At 41.4% G+C, this 18,057-nt stretch overlaps 1 protein-coding gene across 1 annotated transcript in view; it reads right to left on the reverse strand.

The window, feature by feature from the left end:
• MYO15A (myosin XVA) overlaps positions 1-18,057 on the reverse strand; it is a 184,715-nt gene that overhangs the window by 52,149 nt on the left and 114,509 nt on the right. Inside the window, exons 33-41 of the mRNA XM_078785176.1 lie at positions 17,714-17,773; positions 16,638-16,713; positions 16,320-16,432; positions 13,199-13,311; positions 12,912-13,053; positions 11,865-11,976; positions 8,500-8,639; positions 6,335-6,456; positions 4,921-4,993 (exon numbers count right to left, since the gene is read on the reverse strand). Of these exons, the coding sequence (XP_078641302.1) occupies positions 4,921-4,993; positions 6,335-6,456; positions 8,500-8,639; positions 11,865-11,976; positions 12,912-13,053; positions 13,199-13,311; positions 16,320-16,432; positions 16,638-16,713; positions 17,714-17,773 (951 nt within the window). The remainder of the gene's footprint in view (positions 1-4,920; positions 4,994-6,334; positions 6,457-8,499; positions 8,640-11,864; positions 11,977-12,911; positions 13,054-13,198; positions 13,312-16,319; positions 16,433-16,637; positions 16,714-17,713; positions 17,774-18,057) is intronic.

Consider the following 18,057-nt stretch of genomic DNA (forward strand, 5'->3'; position numbering starts at 1 on the left):
CTTTGTCCGAGGTCATTATTTTTAACTGTGTGTTTTCATTCGTCAGCTTGCGATCGGTGCAGCCGTTTGTGCAGTGCCCAGGAAAATAACGTTATGCGGGAGTCCAAACCTGAAAATGCTGGAGGCCAAAGCTGAAATTGGAAAAAGAATATACCCTATTTTACTCCAGGAGATCCCAGGATTACCCACCCAAAATATCGTTGCGATCGGTTCAGCCGTTTTTGCGGTACCTTCGAACAGACGGACGGACATTTGGTGAATTATAGTAAGATAATGATGTTTTATATTTATTAATGCTTATTTTAACTATAAATTATTTCATTTATTTTTGCATTAGTGCCGCAGTGAATTTCAAAATGGCAGCCTGAAATTGGCAGGAATTTTGTTGTGCAGAAATCTACCTCAAGAAACGTATCAATGTGTATTGACATAAGATCCCTTAGTATAACCGCACTTTACCTTAACTGGTTGTGAAGATCTGCACAACACTAACTTCCCTTGTAGTTTATAATTTTGTGATAGCACAGATTGAATATCTTGGGGCACCATTGAACACATTTTGGGGTGTTCAGTGTTCAACAGTGTTCAGTGTTGCACCGTAATACATTTTATGTTGTTGGTACATAAATGGATAATTTGAAACTTATTTAAAGTATGTTTGAAGGCTCTAATCAAACAATAAACTGAATGAATCGATTTTTAGGTGAAAACAACTTGCCCAGAAAGATTGTTCGAGCCTTTCAAATGTCCCCTAAGTATGCAACTTACGATGAAGATGAGCGACTACACGCCATGATGGCAGGAAAATCCGGTGATCTCAGGTTAAGGAAAGCTCGTAAGAAATATAACATCTCATTGGGGACATCATCACACAAAACTAATGGGAAGCATCACAGCAAACTGGGTCATCGAACAGCCCTTAGTGAACAGAAGGAAGCAGTACTTGTGGATCACATGACAGCTGTACGAGCATGCATGGTTTCCCTTTGACATGACGAACTTAGGTATGTTTGTTCGTTCATAGTTATCTAAAGTTGGTCGAACTGTGCTGCTGTTCTCACAATAAGTTCTCCATATGATGCAGACACCTTCATTTGTTAAGTTATAGTCAAAAGGATTAGTGTTTAGTCAAGTTTTGCCAATAAAGTTGAAAAATATAATAGATTTTCATGTTCAAAAGTAACTCCAGTTATGAGGCAACTTTGAAAGCTACAAGATTTGTATATTGTTCAAAGTTGCCCCAACAATGGATGCAAGAAAAAAATTATATATATATATATATATATTGTTAAGTTTATGTGGGGGGGGGGGGGGGGGGGTAGATAAGATAATAGCATAGGAGAGGTATAGTTGTATGGGATATAGCATGGACCTTGTAATGTGTAGGAACATTTCAATGTAAGAAGCCGGGAGAATGTAGCTTAAGGTTGTTTTAATGTGCATCATACGAGATGATGCCGTGTTAATTAGTAAAAGGGTTTAAGGATAGTTTTCCCCTGTGCGTGCCTTCCCTCTGTAATTTTCCCTACCGTTTTGGCTGACACACACTTAAATTACAACAACCGCCGGAAAAAACCAGGCAGGAGTCGGCCGAACTGGACCCGCCCCCAATGGACCTAATAAGGCAAAAGCCCCGCCCAGAAGAGGCGGAGAATCAGTGGACTTGACCGTCACCACCACTTTTACGAAAATACCCTTTGGAGACAGCCCAGTGCTGGAGAGGGAACATTATATTTTTATTACTTTGTCCCCTGTCGTGTTGTGTGAATCAGTGAGTAGAGGCATCTCAAAATAGAATTTAGTTTTACCTCAACCTTTATTTCCGTCCGCGCTTTATTTTCATTAAATCATTTGTTGCATTATATTGTCATGTTTGCATGTTTTGTAGTTTCGGAATAAACCCGTGTTTTTCGTTCAGTTAAACATCTCGCATCTCTTCCATCCTGCGCGCGCCAAAAATAACCGCCATTCTATTTGAAGTTGCCTCGGGAGTTAAGGCTGGTTCGGCTATCCATCTCTGGGTGATCTTAATCGCCAAGGGATGCGACTATACGTATATATATATATATATATATATATATATATATATATATATATATAATTTATATTATTATATGTAATATATACACATACATTATCCATCAAGAGACAACAACAACAACAACAGGCATTTTAAGGCCATTTTCCCTGCAAGAGTGGGGGTTAGCCTTGCGGTCCCCATGACAATCTTCTCCATTTTGCCCTATTTTCTGCATCTCCCCTTGTTAACCCCCTTGCCCGCATTTCTTCTTCAACGATCTTTAGCCAAGTCTTTCTCGGTCTTCCCCGTCCACTACTTCCTTCTACATTCATTTCCATCACTCTTCTCAACCAGTCACTTTCATCCTTCCTCAACACATGACCAAACCATCTCAAACTGATTCTCTTCACAGCATCAATCACAGGCTCTATTCCCATTATCTTTCACAATTCATCATTTGTCTTCCTCTCTCTCAACGATACTCCACACATCCAGCGAACCATTCGCATTTCCACCCTTTCCAGCCTTCGTTGCTGCTCTACGTTCATTACCCATGTCTCGCTCTCATAAATCATAACACTTCTCACACATGCAGCATACACCTTTCGCTTCAGCTTCAATGACACTCCCCTCCTCGTAAGCACGCCACTCAGTTCCCGAAACTTCTTCCATGCACATCTCACTCCAGCAACCGTTGCCGAGTCTGATCCACCTTCTCCATTCAGCATGTCTCCTAGGTAACAAAATGTTTTCACACCTTCCAGCTTCACGCCGTCTCCAAGATAAAACTCAACATTTCCTCCATCTGCAGCTCCCTCTGTGCACACCTTACACTTGAATATAGCTGCCACACTGGTTAATGACCCTCTCAAACCACTACATTTTTGATGAACCCACTCAGCGCACATTGTACATCGAATGGAGTTCACTCCGACACCCTTCCTGCACACAGCACATGGCCACTTCCCAGTTATTTCCACCTCACCACATGCTTTACCCCTTGCCATCCCCTTCGTTTTTCCGATATTCACCTTCAGACCTTTTGTCTCCATACATTCCTTCCACTTGTTCATCTTCTCCTTCAGTCCATCCATACTTTCTGCAATCAACACCAGATCATCTGCATGCAACAACTCCCACGGTAAACCCTCCTTTACGTTCCGAGCCAGCACCTCCATCACAGCTACAAATAGTAGTGGACTTAGTACCGACCCCTGATGCACTCCCACCTTCACCTCAAACGCACCACTGTTCCCTCCTTCATCCTTACAGCTTTGAGTTCTCTTTTGTACATTGCCATCACTACTCTGATCAACCATTCCTCCATTCCTAACTTCCTCAATGCCCATGTCACTACTTCACGTGGAACCCGATCGAATGCTTTCTCCAGATCAACAAACCCAAGAAACAACTTCTTCCTCTTCTCCATGTACTTCTCCTGCAACTGCCTCACAATAAAAAGCGCGTCTGTCGTTCCTCTTCCTGGCATAAATCCAATCTGCATTTCGTCGATCTTCACCTTCTTCCTTATCCTCCTCTCCAACACCCTTTCCAATACCTTCATTCCATGCTCCAATAACTTTATCGCTCAATATGAGCCACAGTCCAGAGGGTCACCTTTCCCCTTGTATAGAGGGACGAGGGTACTCAGTTCCCAATCCACTGGAATGCGGCCTTCTTTCACCACCAGATTACAGATCTCTGTCATTCTCTTCACACCCCAACTTCCTGCTGCCTTCAACATATCTCCCACAACTCCCGTCGGCCCTCCCATTTTTCTACTCTTCATTGCTTTTATCGCTTCCTCAACTTCCTTCTCGGTTATCTTCTCTGCCGGTCCTAAAACTGGGCTCCTCTCTATGTTGCCATCCCATTCATTCTCTGCATTCAACAGTATTTCCATATATCTTTTCCATCTTCCTTTAATTCCATCTGGGTCCACAACGATTTGTCCCACTTCATCCTTCAAGCAACTCACCCCCATCATATCACACCTCTCTTTCGCTATCTGCTTTGCAATCCTGAATACCGCTCTCTGACCCTCTTCCGAATCCAAGCGTTCTCCGAACATTTTCCTTCATGCCTCCTGCGCCTTTGCTGCCTCTTTCTTTGCAGCCTTCCTGGCTACCTCATAATTTTCATGCTCTGCCTTTTCTGCCCCCATACCCTTCGCCTTCTGCCACTCCTTGAACTTCTTCCTCTTCTCGTCAATCTTCTTTCCAACTTCATCATCCCTTTCGTTATCTCACCACTATTATTTCTTCCATTATTATCACCATTATTATTATTTCATCATCCCTTCATCTCACCTTCATTATCCATCAAGAGAGAACCCTGCTATTAATTTGCAATTGGTCACTAGCTTTGACTTTGACACCAATCCATATTTTTATTACGGACAGACCTTAGGCTTATAAAGGTACATATATTGAACAAAGAGTTTCAAATTGAGCAACTTGCCGCCATTAGAGTATTTAATTGCATCAGATGTGGCAATAAATGTGAATTGTGGCCTTCTGCATTAAGGTTCTTTTTAAGGGAACATTTATTATTTCATTAATATACATATTAAGTTCCTAAGCTGGCTGGATCGGTAGAATTGCCTTTGCGGCTTCTGATTTATCTTTAAATTCCAATCGAAAAATGTTGTGAAGTTAAAAAGCACAGATATTATTCAGTAACCTACTTTTCTTTTTCTTCTTTTTTTGTATACAGAGTCAAGGCTCATGGAAGAGCAAGAACACTGAATGGATGAGAACATAATTGGACAAAAAGGGACAGTAGAGAGAGAGGGGCACTAGCCGTGGAACTGAGGGACAAAATAGAGGGAGACTTGGACAAACAATGGGTGTGGAGAGGATTGGGGACAGGAAGTGTGGAGAGGAATACTGAACTCTTACCTTATTGTATTTGACTAAATCTGCAGGATCTGGAGGCACATTTGGCTCTTTTTTCCTCCACCGTGACGGAGCTCTGAAAAACAATAAATATGAATCGACTCGAGTGATATTCTTCAACAGGAAGAGCCGATATATATATATATAGATAGATATATATATATATATAGATATATATATATATAGATAGATATATATATTGAACTTGTTTGACATTGAGCAAGTCCTAGACTGGGTGAGGTTGTTGCTTTGGATTTCTGGACAAGTTAATCGGCATTTATACAATTCAAGAAGTGCGTGCGTGCGTTCCTTTTATACCCTGTTCTCCTAAACTGGTAGTTGTACTCGGGGTGTGCACAGGAACCTTTTAGGGGGTAAAAAAAAAAATTAGACTCCTACTCCTGGATGCCAAACATGTTTGAATGTTAACATTACAAGAGAATACCTCAAAGTAGAGATGCTGAGTGTGATGAACATCGTAAAGCTGGAATTGCCAAAAAATTCCTAATCAGGGAAGTGCTGGGAGCTGGTACTACAAGTCATAATAAATTATGCCACATATCTCATAAAAGCTTCCTCAATAGCCATTGTAAGGCAAACACATGACTAAGAGCATGTGGAGACCCGTCATGCACTGTGACTTACAGAGGAGAAACTCGGCAAACTCTTAAGGCCCGTATGAACCAACATCGTTGTCCAGCTTATGAAGAGGCTTTGAATTCTGCTGTATAAATGCACTTTAACCTGCATGGTCACCGCTTTGATAGCAGTCAAGTGGTCATCTTAGACAGATAAAAAAGGTGGTTTGCTCGTGGTGTAAAGGAATCCATTTGGGAAAGAGTTGAAGCACCATCTCTCAACAAAAGGGGCAGTTTGTGATTTAATCTGTCATGGACGTGGAACAAGGCTATACCATCTCTCCCACGCCGACTGCAATCCAATTGTCATGGGATGCTCATATTGGTCAACAGACCCATTCACCCGAACAACGGTTGCGGTCACATGGTGATTTTCAAGCTTCTTCTTCACTTCAACATCTGCCGTGACCAAGGCGAGTGGATTCTCACCGAAAAATTAGCTCAACCGACTTGTAAGTCCAGCCTTTTCAGTTATAAACGTTTACTGACATGACGAAGCCAATGCAAACACATGACTAAGACATTTCTGAAGTGTGAATCCATAGTTCATTTCAGTTTCAAAAAAAAAAAATTCCCTGAGTATACTTTTGTGCTTATGTATACTTATGTATACTTTTGTGCTTATGTTTGAGTATACTTTTGACTAATAAGTGTGCTTATGTTTTCCTGGGTCTTAGACATGTAAAACCAAGAACTCCAACAACAGCTCCAAGAACTCCAAAAAAATTACCTGTTGCAAAATTACCTGTCGCAGGTAAAAAGTGTATATGATTACTTACGGTTGGGGAGGATGGCGGAAGTACAGGCGAGCATATTCCACCATTGAATACTTGGTTTTGTCCTCTGGTACAAACTCAAAACCGTCAAAGCTCTCTGCATAGTCAGAGCTCATAGATGACGACTGCAAAAAATACAAACATAGTTGACTTGTAATCCAAAAAGATGGTAGCAATATTCTGAAAATTGCATACAGATGAACACACAGTCATTATGCGCACCGTGCATCATACATTTACATCTAGATTAAGGTGGGAGAAGATGCCCTTGTCAGAAAGGTTGGGCAGGTGTGAAAACGGCATTTTAGTAAATTTAACACCCCTTTTGAAGATCATTTAGGGGGTACTCATAACACAAAAAACAAAATGAGCCTTACCAAGAAGGCGGCGCATCATCTTGGTCAGCCCTATGTCACCTTTCTGGGGTCTTAGGTCACCATTTTAGTTCGGCCTGCTCAACAATGCCTCGACTTGGAACAGGCCGCAATGGTTTCTTAGTTGCGCTTAAAATTTGATATGCTGAATAAAGATAAACGACAAAGGATGTGTGTGATAAAGCGTTCAAAATATTTTTCTCACTTTCCTCACTCGCATCATCAAATGTCTGATCTTCATCCCTACGAGTCGCTATATACATCGATTTTGTAAGTGCTATCGTTTTCAGATTAGGAGCTTGCAGCGATTTCATACATTATATGATGCCATTTCCCATGATGCACTCTCCCGGACTAATTAAAGTGTATAATCGAAATCTGTGTTCGGATTTGAGGATCGGATCTCATAAATCTGGAATGAAATCTGGAAATTTAAAGAAAACAGCGGTTCTTTTAACTAGGTGTATTTATTTAAGCAAGGCTGTGATCCTTCATTCTGCACTGTCATCTTAATTCATACCTCGTAGGATAGGGTGTCACTCGACTGAGACCTGTGGTACGTGTAGGAAACCCGAAGATTTGAACCATCTGTTTTTAAAATGCCCTCAATGACGAACCCAGATTGCATCAATTTCAAAATGTTAAAGAGGTGGGGATTGGCATGTTGTATCTGCCAAAAAAATTGGCTATTTGAATCAGAAGCGCTCCCCGACTCTGCAAGGTGGTTCTGAGATTTAAAAAAATAGAGCGGGAAATCCATGGAGTATCATGGATTACTTAAAGGCTCCTTCTGTTCACCGCTGTTATGTGTGGCCACGTGGCGTATATCGAGCCTTGAAGCTCTGAAAACGCCATACAACTTAAAATGAAGAAGAAGATCACTCATTCCCCATATTCATTGAAGTGATGGGTGGGATTTTGGGAGACCTGTGGTGCGGCCCCACGGTGTTCACACATGTCTTTTTACGATGTGGCAGTGCTGAGTGAATGATGTGGTAAGGTGAAGTGAAAGATGAGTTGTTTCAAACACAGTTCAGTCACCTCCCACACTTTTCTCTCTCTCTCTCTCTCTCTCTCGCCCCCCCCCCCCCCACCCCTTCTCTCTCTTTCTCTTGCTCACATCCCCCTCCTCTCTCTCCCCTCCTCTCTCTCCCCTCCCCTCTCTCTCTTCCACCTTTCTCTCATTCCTAACCCTCTCTCTCCCCCCTCTTCTTAGAATTCCCACCAGCGAAGCGATGGGCGGTATTCCTAGTGTAGAATAAAACAGAGGACGTCATTCTGCTTTGTAAGGAATGAAAAACATGGATGCACGCACGCACCTGCACAAGCGCAATGACATATCGGAGTAAGTTCGACAAAATGACAAGTTCGTGGGTAACAGATGCATATGGGACATAGAAATGAACAAAATGAGAGTAGAGAATATTTTGAAGATTTATGTGGCATGACTTGATTCGGTGGGAAGGAAAGGGCATTCTACATGTCTTGCAATTCACACCTTGAACAGTGGAATTGAAATACTGGAGGGAAGAGTGGGATTGTATATACACTGGAAGCCAATTCCATATAATCCACAAAGAAAAGACCAAGGAGTTCAATCAGGAATGAATGGATAGCTTGGATTTAGGGACGTTAATAGTTTATTCAGTTAGCAATGAAATGCCATCTTCTACTGTGAGATCACAAAATACTTATTGTGAAAGCAGAGTGCATGCCAAAAGACATAGTATATGCATCTCAGGCATCAAGCAAGTTACCCAGCAAGGCATCTCAGGTGAATGGCGCACAAGGTACCTCAGTTTTGCGATCAGGATCAATGTGTGGGCAGGGCAATGGCGACTCCGGTGGAGTCTCAGGCTCTGGTCCAGCTGTTGTCTGCACATACTCGGCTGGAAACAAGCCAGAACGGCCTCGGCGCATGCCAAAATGCCAGCCTGCACCAATGCATCCACCAGAAAGTGATCATCATATGGCATTGCATCCTATGTTCCATCTCTTTGGCATCTCCAGCAAGTTCTATAAAAGTGCTTACGAGCGGTAGATACTGCAATGACTTCCAAACTATAATTTACAAAGGTTTGTGTAAAAAAATAAAAATAAAAATAATGAAATCAACAGGGCCTGTTGATTATCGATTTAAAAATAAAATATTGATATAACTAGGAAATTATCCCACGAAAGATTTTATCATACCGCTTCAAAAGAAGAGTTCACCAACTGCAATCAATGAAAAGGTCTAAATTGACTCTCTTCACTTGTGAATAAAGTTTGTTTGCATCATGTTGTTGCAAACACAACAAAAATGACTAATTGTCGCTGTGTTTGTTCTCCTCGGTATCGTTTTGGACTATTTTTCATCACCTGACCATTTCAATAATGAAAGACGTCAGCTTGTTCTCTGGACTATTGCGGGTATCTCGTTCGTATGATTTTTGAAGCCCCTCGTAATATCTTAACAAATGAAGATTGGTAAACGGCTCACAGGAAAGCAGATTACAATAAACAACAAGAAAGAGCAATCAGAGATTGCAAACCCTCACCAGGATGTGTTTTCAGTGGTTTTTAAGGATTTTGTGTTAAAACAAATATGGCGGCCGAACCACGTGACCGATGACGTCATTATTATTATTTTTCTCCACCAATTTATCCCTAGATTATGCTCAAGAAATTTCATCTTGATCGGATGAAGTTTTGTACTTGTCAAATTATGACGTCATAGTGGAGGCACCTTTTTTTACATCATCATTAACAGATGTTATTCCACATGGAGGGTTCTTTCCAATGAGCCATGTCTCAAGTTTTTTTTTATATTGAGCGCTTTCGGAGATGTAGAGGTGCAAAGCTTTTCGGTTTTTCCAAGATGGCGGCCGTACCACGTGACCCATGACGTCATAATTATCATTAAAAAATTCTGCAGGTGGAGCTGCACCCATGGTGAAAATTCCCTGTCAATCTGACCAACGATTGCAGAGAAAGTCATATTTATTCTGTGAGGACAGACAGACAGACAGACAAACGGACTCAAATGCAAAACTCTCTCCTCTGGCGAGGGTAATAACAACAAGCCACAGCAAACCACAACACAACACGACAGGCAAGGAAACAGACCGAACTCTGTGGTGCCCTGTGTGTCCTCCAAATGTATGACTGTCCTCTTCATCAGGCAGCCAAAATAGAAGCCTGTAGAGAGCCAAGATCAAGGAAAAGAGGCCGACTATGTTACGAGCATCTGGGATTGCTTCGTGTCGGTGCAAGTGGCAATCCGGACAGCGGTAGACTTCATTTGTCTCTGTTGAAGGCCATATGTTGTGATTGTATTTCTTAATTCAAAAATTCTGCCATTTTTCACAATATGTGGACAAGTGCAAATAGCAAACGTCCCTGAGCTGTGTTTAATATTCATCCTGAGCATGCGCTGGCAGGATGGCCTAGAGGTAAGCACATTCGCCTCAAAGCTGTCTATCCGGGGCTCGAATCCTGACCCAGTCATACCGTAAAAATGGGGGGAATAGGGACAGCAAGGTGAATAAGGACACAAACTGAAAAAAAGTTCAGAAACTGTTTTCGCTGAAAATTGATAACCACTGATTTGTTGATATTTGGGTTGAAAATGTTCTCTTGTTTTTTTAAAAAGCAACTTATAGTCCCTATTAACCCCATATATGGGTCAAATAGGAATAAATAGGATTTTTATGGCTGTCCCTATTCACCCCGTTTTACGGGTGAATAGAGACAGTCACTAATACAAAAAAATAATAATCAAGAAATCGGGACAGTTTGGAGAAACTTTTTATCCCATATTTTTTTCATTGGCACCGTGGTTTATATTATGGGTGCATATGATGTGCATCCATCGGAGCTATCAATTTAGCAATAAGTTGGAAACTCAGGATTGTTTCTTGATTATTATTTTTTTGTATTAGTGATTGTCCCTATTCACCCGTAAAACGGGGTGAATAGGGACAGCCATAAAAATCCTATTTATTCCTATTTAACCAATATATGGGGTTAATAGGGACTATAAGTTGCTTTAAAAAAAAACAAGAGAACACTTTCAACCCAAATATCAACAAATCAGTGGTTATCAATTTTCAGCGAAAAAGGTTTCCGAACTTTTTTTCAGTTTGTCCCTATTCACCTTGCTGTCCCTATTCACCTTGCTGTCCCTATTCACCCCCATTTTACGGTACCGGTGTTTCATAAGCAGGGTAATTCATCAATGTTTGTGTCGTCCCTTGGATGGACATTAAACTGGCGTCTTGTCTGCTGGCATTAGTTGGTGGACGATAAATATCCCATGGTGTCCCTAATTGCAAAGAGTAAGTAAGCTGAACCCGGCACCCTGGAAAAAATCCAAATTGCTGCCCAAACCAGAAGAGGGCATTGCACCTCAGTCAATGATGCTACCCTGCAGCAGCCTAGTATTGCTTATGAAAGAAGAAGATCCTGAGCATGCCACAGTAAGAAGGGCAAGTGGTCATTCGAGTATTGGGGCACAAAAAAATCCCTCCAGGTCTAAGAGACATCAATATAGACAGAAAATGTATTTCCCAGGTAATTCTCCCTATAATTATCTTAACTGCATCCAAGTACCATACTGTCTGAAATTGAAAATTTCACATTTGTTTTTTGTCTCTGCAATTTCCTCCCCGATTCAAGCCAATCTTGATCTCTACTCTGGTTGACTGGTGGGTACCTTTAATGTGGGTGCCATCAGCATTTCATGTCGTCTCCCACACCTATCCATCATCTTTTCTCTTGTTGTTGACCTTTCCCCTCTGCCCAGCTCTGGCATTCTGTGTCTTTCTGCCTTTTCTGTTTGCGTGCCCCTCAACATATTCTATTACCTCATTGTGCTACCTGTATTCCTGCATCCCAATTTCATCACATTCTCAATTGTCTATCTATTACCTGTTTTTCTCCTCCTGTCCATAACCCTAACCAACTTCTCCATCGTCAGTGCATCGATTTCTTTAAATTAATTGTCAAATAATTTTGTGACCCTTAGAAATACTCTAATACAACTAGACTTTTGGTTCTTAATTTTCCTCCAACTGAAGAGCAAACAAATTCACCTTCACCTGATGCAAAAAAACAAAACAACAAAGAAAAAATATTCAGAAAGAAAGGTGGAAAATTAAATGGAGAGAAAGACATGCCTGGTTCGAGTCCATCCATGGGTAGGAGTTTGATCAGATCTCCTTTGTGGAATCGTAGGAGGCTACTGTCACTCGTGGAGTAGCTACGGATGGCAACTACGTACTGTGAGTCCTGAAAGAAGCAAAGATCAACATTTGGTGGGCGAGCCTAAATGAAGAGGGTATGCAGAATACTTAGGAATGCAGAATACTTAGGAATGCAGAATAGTTGAGATCTTTCTAACAGATTTGATAAATTGTGGCTGGTAATATTCATCAACCTCGCAGCATACAGAAAATATGCACGACAACCACTAAATCCATATAAGACTCTACAACATTCACAATGCACCTTGCATCATTAACAATGCACCCTGCATCATTAACGATGCACCTGCATCATTCACAATGCACCCTGCATCATTAACAATGCACCCTGCAACATTAGCAATGCATCCTGCAACATTAGCAATGCACCCTGCAACATTAGCAATGCACCCTGCAACATTAACAATGCACCCTGCATCATTAACAATGCACCTGCATCATTAACAATGCAACCTGCAACATTTACAATGTACCTTGAAACATTCACTATGCACCCTGCACCATTAACAATGCACCCTGCAACATTCACAATGCACCCTGAAACATTAACAATGCACCCTGCAACATTAACAATGTACCCTGCAACATTCGCAATGCACCCTGCAACATTCACAATGCACCCTGCAACATTAACAATGCACCCTGCAACATCAACAATGCACCCTGCATCATTCACAATTCACCCTGCAACATTCACAATTCACCCTGCAACATTCACAATGCACCCTGCAACATTCACAATGCACCCTGGCATTCCCATATGAGCACAACTCATAATGCTCAGGTCCCAGGTTCAAATCCCTGCCACTGTGATGATTTGTTCATCATATCCTAAAGCCTTTGTAATTAATGTAAAAAGTATATAAATGTTTCATATTGCCCTTTCCAGAGTTGCGATATGTGCTAGCTCATCCATGAACCTTAGACGATGTGGAAGAAAAAAATTCACAAGGATGCCACCTTTTTCAACTCAGAAAGGAAGTAATCGATAAGGTGCTTGGCATGTGCTGCACGTGGTGAAAAGAGCAATAGCTTGTCCTGATGAAAGACCAACTGGATGGCAGCCCTCTCTGGGAGACCCACAAGTTGAAGATCTGTGTAGCTGGAAGTTGCAGAGAAGAACAGACAGAATGAACAACTCAATCTCATCTCTTTATCAGATCTCCAGTATGACTGGTGCATCCCTCTCTGGGTTTTGATCGAGAAAAAAGCAAATGGATATATAATTTGTTGGGGACTATATTTACCTGTAGCTGTGCAGGACACGCAGGTAGGAGTGCTCTCCAGCTTTCGTTGAAGCGAGTAACTTGATGCCCTTGTGGGACACCCCGAGCCAGTCAACTTCCGACCCAACGCTTCCCTGCCCCGATTAAAGCACAAACATTGGTGAGGCACAAAACAGGGATGTTCATCAAAGAAACAGCTTAATGGAATATTTCATCTCCTCTGTCTGGAAGATTAAAGTGTGCAGATTTGTTACGAGGGAACTGAATCATTACTACGTTAGCTTCCATGTTTTGACAACACACAAAAAAACCATACAGAATTAAAAAAAACTTTTGTTTGGTACGTATATGTACTTCAACTAGAAATGGCATTCGTGTGCACATATGACATTTTAAACTCATTGTTGGACTCCAAAGGAAAATAAAACAAGAGGGAGAATTGCGTTGCAATGCATGTCCCCTACCGGTCCCAATATTTTGCGCAGTAAAGCCACAGCGAATTTTAAAGGTTGATGAAACGTCTCGAAACTCAAACTTGTTGTGCAACTTATCATCATAAAGCCATGTACCATGTTTCAGTTGAACATGTTAAAGGGTAAGGGCGGAAAGTCTGGAAAACCACAGGTAGGACAGATGGAGAGCAAACCTACGGTCCCATCCGGTGAAACAGGTAGGGGACTAACAAGTGAAGAAATCCGTTAGATGTTGGACATGTTTTTCTTCAGTCATGCCCAGTATCGAATGCTCAATCGTAAGACAAGACATACAGTCACGTGAAAAAGTAAGTACACCCCATGTAAAGTTTTGACTTTTTCAACATATTTCAACATACAGCTATTTGATCTTTATTTCAACAAAATTGATAGATAAAGGTGATATAATATAACAAATATCATGAAACATTTGCATTTTGTAGTTCATTGTATAATTTAAATAAACATAAATGCAAATTTCGCATGTGGAAAAAGTAAGTACACCCTTGGCGCCAATAGGTGGTATTGCCCCCTTTGGCAGAAAGAACCTCAAGTAGGCGTTTCTTATAACTGTCTACCAGTCTCTGACATCGACTGGGAGAAATTTTTGCCCACTCCTCCATGCAGAATTCTTTCAGCTGTGCGATGTTTGAGGGGTTTCTTGCATGCACAGCTCGTTTCAAATCCCCCCACAACATCTCGATGGGATTTAGATCCGGGCTTTGACTTGGCCATTCCAGAACCCTCCATTTCTTTCTTTTCAGCCATTCCTTGGTGGATTTACTGGTATGTTTAGGGTCATTGTCATGTTGCAAGGCCCACCTTCGGTTGAACTTCAACTTTCCGACAGATGGCCTCACATTATCCTCAAGCACCCTCTGGTACAATGAAGAATTCATAGAGGATTCTATGATGGTGAGCTGCCCAGGCCCTGATGCAGCAAAGCTGCCCAAAACCATGTTTCCACCACCATGCTTTACAGTTGGTATCAGGTTCTTGTGGTCAAATGCTGTCTTTGGTTTTCGCCAAACATGTCTTCTGGTACTGTGGCCAAGTAGCTCTACCTTTGACTCATCTGTCCAGAGCACATTGTTCCAGAAGTGCTGGTCTTTGCCTAGGTGTTCATTGGCAAACTTTAGTCTTGCCCTGATGTTCTTTCTGGACAGCAAAGGTTTCCTCCTGGCACACCTCCCATGTAGATCAAATTTGTGCACCCTTTTCTAATGGTAGACTCGTGCACTTTGACATCAACAGTGGCAAGAACGACCTGTAGGTCCCATTATGACATTCTGGGGTTCTTAGAGACTTCTTTCAGCATCTTGTGGTCTGCTCTCGGGCTGAACTTGCTGGGGCGGCCTGGCCTGAACAAGTTGGCAGTTGTTTGGAATCTTCTCCACTTGTAGATGATCTTCCGGACAGTCGCATGATTGATTTCAAATTGTTTGGAGATCTTTTTAAATCCCTTCCCAGACTCGTAGGCATCTATAACCTTCTTTCTGAAGGCCTCAGAGAGCTCTTTTGATCTAGGCATGGTGACGCCGCACACTTCAACAACAAAGAGCAAACCAAACTAAATGTCTGAGGTTTAAATAAGACAGGTTCCTCCAAGATCCTCTCTCACGATGTTCTAATCATTTGCACCTGAGCTGGTGCACCTGATTCTAATTTTAGGTATTTGAAGTAGTGATAAATGTAGGGGTGTACTTACTTTTTCCACATGTGAAATTTGCATTTATGTTTATTTAAATTATACAATGAACTACAAAATGTAAATGTTTCATGATATTTGTTATATTATATCACCTTTATCTGTCAATATTGTTGAAATGAAGATCAAATAGCTGTATGTTGAAATATGTTGAAAAAGTCAAAACTTTACATGGGGTGTACTTACTTTTTCACGTGACTGTACATGAAGCACTACAGAAATGTAAGAACATTACCTTGCTGAAAATCCATAACTTGTTTCAAAATACTGTACAAAGAAATATACAAGGAAGCTGATACTGCAGACTGACATTTTCTAGCCAGAGTTGACAGTAAGAGGTGATAACGTTTTTCAATTTGCTACAGAGTTAACTAAGTGCTTGGCATGCGCTCCACGTGTTGAAAACAGCAACGTCTTGTCCCGATGAAATAACAACTCAATGGGAGCGCTCTTTGGAGGAAACCCAAGTCAAAGTTCTGTGTATCTGGAAGTCGCACAACTCAAATTGGTCTCTTTAGCATATCACCTGCATTTCAAGTTTGACTGGCGCAGCCATCTCAGAAATTTGGTTCAGATAAACTTATGGAATCGAATAATCAGGGAATGAGATTTGGAATGGTTATCAACTCCCTGCGTTGACTGGGGACAGGTTTCTGTTTTCTGATGTCCCTTCCTCTACTTTTTTCCAAAGTGCTGCCCCATGTCACCTCATGCTCTCTCTCATACCTACCTCTGTTCTCCTCTACTCTCGTGGAAATCCACTACCCTCCCCGTCTCATTTAAATCCTCTACGACCTTTTTCCTTTCTGTCATTCATTCACTAATGTCCGACGTCTTTGTCTCCCTGTTCCTCAATGATCATCTGTCAGTCTGTGAGCCTCTGCCTCTCCATCATTTATAGCTCCTCCATGAGCCGAGGTTTCAGATAAAATAAATAAATAAATATCAAACAGTGTTTCACCGTGGCAGGGAAGAAACGGCAGAAGTAGCAAGACCAGTTATCCCGAGCTGCCATGACGATGCGCTTCTTCAGCCTCTCATCATCACACACTTCTGGATTTGATCCCACAGTTTCTGGGGAACATCAAAGGGGAAATGGCAATCCAGATTCTATTCATGAAGGCCATCTATATTTCGTCAACTAATGTGTAAAGTTCCACAAATAATTGTTCAATTTAAAAACAAAATTTGAATGGCATTTGACACGTGGTGAACAACATTTTCAACAATATCGAGATACTCTACTTCTGTCCATCTGTTTAACAATGAACAAACTTACCGAGCAAGCCTTTCATCTTGTCACGCTCTTCTGGACTTACTCGCGGACATTTCTCATCAAACGTGTCATGCACAATCTATGGGAGCAATTGAAGATACTACAATCACCCAAATGGTTCTGTTCTTGGATGACATCATGATCAAACATATATGCTCACCACAGTCATATATATATATATATATATTGTATAAATATGAGCAGAAAGGCCTGCCACGATGGCTGTGGCAGGGATTAGTGTATTTTTACACTAATCAGCCCTGAAAACTCAGGCTAAAACCAAAATTACATGCAAAAACCTTCGTTTATTACACAATTCGCTAATCTCTTTATTTAGGGGGTGTATCGGTCACAGACCGTTGTCGCTCCCTAAAATAATAAAAATAACCTGGGGTACATACAGTACAAGAAGCAAAAACGTGCATACGGTTTATGTGCATATACAATACATTGTGGTTATATACCTGGGATAATTCCTTTTGCATTGGGCCATGGACTGACACAAGGCCTGCGGCCTGTGCAGCTTCATAAAATGGCGGGTGTATGTTTTTTTTTTGATGTTGCAATTGTGGGCGGAGTCGGCAGAGCCATCCAACCAAAGGGGCGTCGGCAGTCCATCCACACATACATGGTCCAAAAACGAACTGGCTTTTACATATACTAGATACACATCTATATATTTTCAAGTGTTTGTTTGTGCGTTTGTTTTTTGTACCAGTACGTTATGCTTTCATGGTGAACCATAGCACATGGAGGCCCAACATTTTATGTGGAGGTACCATACTTCAGAATCTGGGCAAGGTTTGAAGCTACCACACGTTGGCCTTGATGTCCGTTTTGAGGTCACCAAAGGCCGCTATAAAGTGTATAATGGGATGTGGGGTCAGGTACTGCTGCCACCGGCCCACAAGAAAAAGGTGACCCCCATGAGGTATACATATGATAAACTGGCCATTTTGTTTTCTGCACTTCTGCTCTCGCTGATAATAACATGACCTCAAGGATACCATGGCAACAAAACATTGAAATGTACGGCAATGCCGTATGATCCACAACTTTGTCTAAGTTATTTTGCTTACCTGCATGAATAGCAAGTTGAGAACTGCTGGATGATTGAAACTCTGCTTGGGGTAAAATACCTGCAAAAATAGTAAAGATGAAAAACAGCAAAAAAAAAAAAAATCAATTTATGTTTCCAATTATTCATACTTGCTGCATGATTTAGGTGTGCAATACCAGGATGTAATACAGGATGGAAACCCTTCTCAAAAAAGTACATCCTTGAGAGATGAAGACAGAAAACCATTCTGCCAATTAAATGTCCATTCAGGAAGTCACAGGAACAAAAAGAAATAAATAAAAATAACCTTCACATGTACTCGCTGTGAGACAAGTCAGTCATTTCTTTAAAATCAGATCAGCT

The sequence above is a fragment of the Myxine glutinosa genome, chromosome 10 (assembly GCF_964187855.1).
Source record: "Myxine glutinosa chromosome 10, kmMyxGlut1.1, whole genome shotgun sequence".
NCBI classification, from domain to species: Eukaryota; Metazoa; Chordata; class Myxini; order Myxiniformes; family Myxinidae; genus Myxine; species Myxine glutinosa.